Raw genomic sequence first — 6,975 nt, forward strand, 5'->3', positions numbered from 1 at the left:
TCTGGGTTTGAAGCATCCTACCTCTGTCACTTAGGTAGTTTTTCTGAGCCTCAGATTTTTCATCTTTAAACATGGTGCTCATTTTTCCCACCTAACATAAGGAAAGTACTTAACCATGAAACAACATCATGTTGAAAAACAGCATATTTATCAAAAAAAAACGCAATGGGTCAAGTCAGAAAGTTTATTCAACAATACAAAACAATTGGAGGAGTGAAATAGATGGACAAGAGATGTAGAGGGAAAAGAGAAGTGGAGACAATTAGGGGATAATAAAGGGTAAAGGGAGGACTTGTGTGAGAAAATGAATTGGAAAGAAGACCCTCATTGACAATCACTATAAGGCAGCAAAATCCTAGCCTCTTCTTCTGATTTATCCTCTTTAGGCCTTGAATTTGCAAACATAAGGGTATTTCTTGTCACAAGATTCATCTCTCCAACTGTGGAATCCTGCAAAGAGATGGCCCAGATTTCAGTGGAGAGGCAGGTTTGGATGGGAACCCTCCCCCCTATCTGATAATTGGCTTCCTGACCAAAAGTCCTACTCATTCAATCTGGGTCTTATGTTGCAAAGGGGAAGGGAGAGGAAAGAGAAGAAGAGGAAGAGGGAAATGAAGAGACCATAGAAGGAGAAAGGAGAAGAAACAAAAAAGAGAGAAAAAACAGGAGGCAGAAGAAGGTTAGAGATTCCGGTAGTACAGGTTGGAAAATAGTACTGAATAAGTGGGAAAAGTATAAATATTTTTCACTCTCTGGCTCACCTGATTCAAAACTCAGGCTCACACAATAGTTGGGGTTGGTTTTACTTGGGAAGCATGACTCCCAAGCTTGGTAGAGAAAAAGGGAATTGCTGCTCCATCGCCACCTGCGATTCTGTGGGGAGAAGATGAGGCAGAGAGATGCTTAGAGATGAGTAGACACCTCCCTCCAACTACCTACTTCTGCTAAACACTACAAAGAATAGATCAGCTCCTCCTGCCACATGCTAACGTCATAGTCCTTCATGGGGATTACTCTGTTCTCTACATCTTTTCAGACATTGCCATCACTGCTGTTGATTCTGTGATTTCCCAACCCCAGCCCATTTCTGCTCTCATGATGTCCTCTTTACAAGAGCCAGGCAGAGCCTACTCCACAAGCCACATACAGGAACCCATCTCTTACTCCTGTGACTCATCCCTCTATCTTTTGCCCCATCCCCTACTCTGACTGCCCTAAACCTCAAGGGGAGTCCTTGGCCATGGGACCTCTAAAATTTCTCCCCCAATGCCACCATTCCTGTTTTTTCCTCTTGTGCCCACCAGACTGTCGACTGTGAAGGGCTCTCTGGGGCATGAGCACACAGCTGGGCAAAAAGAACTTGTCCAATGATGCAGAGATTCAGGAAGGAAAACTAAGGAGTTTGTAGATGGAGGAATAGGTTGTCTGTAGCCCTCAGCACCATGGAGACCTCCCTTCTGTTCCCCACCCAAATCTTCCTGCTCCTTAAGGCAATGCTCCTATTTCTTCCCCAGTCCCAATGCTGTTCTGAATGCCCAAATCTTCAAAGGGTGGGCTGTACATTTTAAGTTCAACTTTATCCTCCAGGGCATAGAAAGGAGAAAGCCATTTAGGACCCACCTTGTTGGGGTCATGCAAGCCAATCCAGATGGGGCTCTGGACACCTGGATACTCTTTGATCATGGTGGCCACAAAATCAGCCTCAGCCTTATTGAGCAAGGACACCAGGTGGCCTGATGGGTGGGCCTGGCACTGTAACTGTGGAGAGTAGAGAATGAGGAACAGTAATTGTGAAAGGCAGAGAGCAAAGGACACCAGAGAAGGTACCAGTAGAAGTCATATTAAAAGAACAAGGTAGTGTAGGGTGAGGAAATCATGGCAATGAAGGAAAACAATGTGTCCTGGGGAGACATAGAAAAAGGAAGAGGGGGCAGCTGGGTAGCTCAGTGGATTGAGAGTCAGGTCTAGAGACGGGAGGTCCTAGGTTCAAATCTGGCCTCAGACACTTCCCAACTGTGTGACCCTGGGCAAGTCACTTAACCCTCATTGCCCACCCTTACCACTCTTTCACCTAGAAGCCAATACAGAGGAGTTAAGGGTTTAAAAAAGAAAAAAGAAAAAGAAAAAGTAGGAATCTGGCTGTGAAGTCTCTTAAGAAGGGAAGAGCTAAGAGAGAGCTGAGGGATAAGGGACTAAATATGACCCCACCTCTGATTCCAAAGTACACCAAAATTGTGTGACACACACAGACACCTCTCTCAGAGATCCCTCTCCCCAACAAACCTCTGCACTGTTCCAGGTCTCATTATTAATTACTCCCAATAAGCCATAGCAGTGGGAACCATGGAAGGCAAAGCCCTCAGGGCAGGAGCTCCTAGCAGAAGGGGCATCAGCAGCATCCTGTTGGCCTGGGAGAGGGAGGAGAGGAGTCACATGGAAGGAAGCTGAGGCTCCTGCTCTCTGCAACTCAGTCTTTGAACCCTAGAAATCAGCAATTCTTCTCTGCTACACTTTCCCCACAATCCAGCTGTCTAGCCCTTTCCTTTTCCCTCTAAATTTGTCAAAGTCCTAGCTTTTTTTATGCCCAAGTGTGTAGTGAAGGGGAAGTCACTGAAGGACTCACCTTGAATCAGACCTGGGAGCAGCAGGCAGGTGAAAAATAGCCCTGAGAAGGTGGGGGCCATCATGGGAGATAGCTTCACTTTGAATCTGAGTAGGGGAGAAGAGAATTCTTGGTCTCCCTGCCAGGTCCTATCATGGAAAGAATGGAACCAGAAAGGTGACTCAAATCAGAACAGAGCCAGGGTAATATAATTATTTTTCTGTCTTAGTCTGGGCTGAGACACTTCCCAGCTGTGTGACCCTGGGCAAGTCACTTGACCCCCCATTGCCCACCCTTACCACTCTTCCACCAAGGAGCCAATACACAAAAGTTAAGGGTTTAAAAAAAATAAAAAAAGAAAAAATTAGAAAGGAGTAAAAGAGAAGAGAAAGGAAGAAAGATGAGGGAAGAAGGAAGAAGAAAAGAACAGAAGAGAGGAAAGAAAAGAATGGACAGAAGAGGAAACAAGGGAAAAGGAGAGAGAATGGAGCAGGAAAAGGGAAGAGAAAAAAGGAAGAAGGGAGGGGAAAGGGAAGAGAGCAGATGAAATTGGGGGGAGGGGACCCCTGCTTTCCTTTTTCTTCCCCTTCCTGGAAAATCTCTAAGTATATTCACAACGGGGTCTGGACAGAACCTAGTTGTGGGGGAAATAGAAGAAGAGAGGAAGAAAAAGGATAGAGAGCCTCCTTTTTCAGTAATGTTTAGAGTTCCCCTCTAATGACATCTCCCTCCCAGATAGCTATTTCCTGAAGTATGTTGTCCCCTTCTACCACCTGAGAAGGGAGTAGCTTCAGGAGACTAAAGGAACCAAAACGCTCAGATCCTGTCTCCTTCACTTACCAGATTGGCAGAACTAAGGAATAATGTGTCTGCCCAGGCAGGGACAGAACCTTTATAGTGAGAAGGCTAAAGGGGGAGTAGGCATGGGCAATGGGGGCAGAGGAATGACAAGGAAGAAGCAGGGGGTGGAGTGAGGATCAAAACATGTGTTGATGAGGGACAGGAGGACTTCCTGGCAGAGGGGTTGGCATTTCTCGATCTGGATTCAAGAGCAGGCAGGATCATTAAGGTCTTCCCAGAATACAGGGAGGGACGTAGGACTGGTCATTTCCCAATGGATGGCAGCTGCCTTGTTCCCATAGCCCTTGGAAACTTTGATCAAGATCAGTATTTGAAGCAAGAAAGAAATATATACAGGAATAAGTGAGTTTTCTAGAGAATCTGGAAGGACACAAGAATCTGGGAAATGTCTGGCACCCTAGACCTTGCCTTTCAGAAGGAAAGAATTCCAGGAAATGGAGGCAAGAGTCATACTTGATGTGATCCTCTGTCTTCTATGTAATTACTGGAATTTCTTGGTCAAGAAAAACTGATCTCAGACTCTTGGAAAGGGCCTTTTAGAGATCACATAGAACATTTTCTAGAATTGATTTGGGGTTGAGTTGACTTAGTGAACAATAAACAGAGTTCTCTGTAGCTTCTTCAAATCCCAGCTTGGCCCCAAAGAGAAGAGACAAGAGCACATATGAAGGATTAGTGGCAGATCTCCCAAGATCACCAGAAAAACAAATAGCCCCAAATCTCCTGGGCCTTCATGGAGACCTATAGCATTCCTCTAAGACATATGTACTCCTGGTCTCTCACCTCTCTTTCTCTTATATGATGATGTGCTAGATGTTTAAACTGTGTTCCCATACATGAGACATGGACTGGTGGAAATCAGTTTTATTCCTATCAATTGATAACTTTGGAACTCCCTGGCAGGCCCTTAGGGTTTCCAGAAGTTGGTTTAAACTAGATGATCCTCATCAGGATATGCTGTAGTTTAACCATCAATGTCTCTTTCACAATGTGGTCCCAGAATAATACCTGGAGAGAATATGAGCAGCCTTTGGGTCATTTGGCACCATCACCTCCTTTACATTGGATACCAGACTTGCAAATCCAGCTCAACTTCATCTGTCTTGAAATAATACAAGAGTCTGCTGAGAAGGCTACCTTCTAGTCTCTCCTCACTCAGGAAGTTCAATGAGGATCTAGTAAAATTTGAATTTGTCTCTTTGTCACTTGAGAACTAAATGAGTCTCACACAGTAATCTGGCATACTGTTGTTGTTTAGACATTTCAGTTGTGTCTCACTCTTCCTGATCCCAGCTGTTGTTTTCTTGTTAAAGACATGAGAGTAGTATCCCATTTCCTTCTCCAGAATCTGGCTGATAGCTGCAAACTCAAGATTGTGGCTCAGTAGCAAGGAAAATTGGAACTGCTTGGAAAATTCTTCCAAACCAACCTTCAAATAGCCTCCCAAAACAACTGAAATCAGAGAACCAAAAAGGAGGCAGAACTTAGGGGGTAATCCTGTGGAAAACAACTTGAAAGGTAGGCATAAAGAGTTGATTTTTAGAAGATAAATGGGAACAGAATCCACAGATTACTCCCTTCAAGAAATCCTCAAATGACCACTCCCAGGAATGTTATAGCCAAAATCAAAAGCTTCCAGTCCAAAGAGAAAGTACTGCAAACAGCCAGAAAGTTATCCATTCATATATCATGGAGCCTCAATTAGGATTATACAGTATGTGACATATTCTACACTGAAGGATCAGAAGTCTTGGGAAGCAATATTCTGGAAGAGAAGGAAACTGGGTTTACAACCAAGAATTACCTACTGCCTAAAACATATATTGTTTCAGGGGAAAATATGGCAATTTAATAAAATAGATTTCAAGGCACTCCTGAAGAAAATAGCAGACCTAAATGGAGAATTTGATGTCCAAACCCAAAATGAAAAAAAAAAAAGAATAAAAAGGTAAGTAAGTATTAGAAAAATTTTAAGGAACTCAATCAGGTCTAATTGTTTATATTTCTACTTGGAAAGACTTATTTGTAGATTTATTTTAAAAAAAAGCAGCAGTCATCAAAACAATATGGTACTGGCTAAGAGACAGAAGGGAGGATCAGTGGAATAGATTTGGGGTAAATGACATCAGCAAGACAGTGTATGATAAACCCAAAGAGCCCAACTTTTGGGATAAAAATCCACTATTTGACAAAAACTGCTGGGAAATTTGGAAAGCAATATGGGAGAGGATAGTTTTAGATCAACATCTCACACCCTACACCAAGATAAATTCAGAATGGTTGAATGACTTGAATATAAAGAGGGAAACTATAAATAAGCTAAGTGAACATAGAGTAGTTTACTTGTCAGATCTCTGGGAAAGGAAAGATTTTAAAACCAAGCAAGAGTTAGAGAAAATGTAAAATAAATGATTTTGATTATATCAAACTAAAAAGCTTTTGTACAAACAAAAACAATGTAGCCAAAATCAGGAGGGAAACAACAAATTGGGAAAAAAATCTTTTTAACAAAAAACTCTGACAGGGGTCTAATTACTCAAATATACAAGGAGTTAAACCAATTGTATAAAAAATCAAACCATTCCCCAATTGATAAATGGGCAAGAGACATGAATAAGCAATTTTCAGATAAAGAAATCAAAACTATCAATAAGAACATGAGAAAGTGTTCTAAATCTCTAATAATTAGAGAAATGCAAATCAAAACAACTCTGAGGTATCACCTCACACCTAGCAGATTGGCTAAAATGAAAGAAGGGGAGAGTAATGAATGCTGGAGGTGATGTGGCAAAATTGGGACATTAATGCATTGCTGGTGGAGTTGTGAACGGATCCAACCATTCTGGCTGGCAATTTGGAACTATCCTCAAAGGACTATAAAAGAATGCCTGCCCTTTGATCCAGCCATACCACTGTTGGGTTTATACTCCAGAGATCATAGATAAACAGACTTGTACGAAAATATTTATAGCTGTGCTTTTTGTGGTGGCAAAGAACTGGAAAATGAGGGGATGCCCTTCAATTGGGGAATGGCTGAACAAACTGTTGTATCTATTAGTGATGGAATACTATTGTGCTCAAAGGAATAATAAACTGGAGGAATTCTATGTGAACTGGAAAGACCTCCAGGAACTAATGCAGAGCGAAAGGAGCAGAGCCAGAAGAACATTGTACACAGAGACTGATACACTGTGGTAAAATCGAATGTAATGGACTTCTGTACCAGCAGCAATGCAATGACCCAGGACAATTCTGAGGGATTTATGGTAAAGATGCTACCCACATTCAGAGGAAGGACTGCAGGAGAGGAAACATATAAGAAAAACAACTGCTTGAACGCAGGGGTCGGGGTGGACATGATTGGGGATGTGGACTCGAAACTCCCACACCAATGCAACTACCAACAATTTGGAAATAAGTCTTGATCAAGGACACATGTTAAAACCAGTGGAAATACACATCAGCCATGTGGGGGAGGGGGAAATCAGAGGGGGGGATGAAGGGGAAAGTAA

General features: G+C 42.6%; 1 protein-coding gene across 1 annotated transcript; it reads right to left on the reverse strand.

Moving 5' to 3' along the window:
• Positions 1-382: 382 nt before the first annotated feature.
• Positions 383-4,512, reverse strand: LOC123233126 (lithostathine-like). The gene is made up of 6 exons (XM_044659294.1): positions 4,472-4,512; positions 2,624-2,709; positions 2,284-2,408; positions 1,621-1,758; positions 762-873; positions 383-450 (listed from the first exon to the last, which is right to left on the reverse strand). Exons 1-6 carry the CDS (start codon positions 4,510-4,512, stop codon positions 383-385), a joined length of 570 nt encoding a protein of 189 aa, XP_044515229.1.
• Between the last annotated feature and the right edge of the window lie 2,463 nt (positions 4,513-6,975).

The sequence above is a fragment of the Gracilinanus agilis genome, chromosome 2, assembly GCF_016433145.1.
Source record: "Gracilinanus agilis isolate LMUSP501 chromosome 2, AgileGrace, whole genome shotgun sequence".
Lineage (NCBI taxonomy): Eukaryota > Metazoa > Chordata > Mammalia > Didelphimorphia > Didelphidae > Gracilinanus > Gracilinanus agilis.

Coding starts and splice junctions, on each gene's coding strand:
- LOC123233126 (XM_044659294.1), bottom strand. CDS start 4,512: ATGGTGCCAAATGACCCAAAGGCTGCTCATATTCTCTCCAG. Junction 2,710..4,471: donor GCTGCTCATATTCTCTCCAG/GTATTATTCTGG, acceptor TCCCCTACTCAG/ATTCAAAGTGAAGCTATCTC. Junction 451..761: donor GAGCCTGAGTTTTGAATCAG/GTGAGCCAGAGA, acceptor ATCTCTTTGCAG/GATTCCACAGTTGGAGAGAT.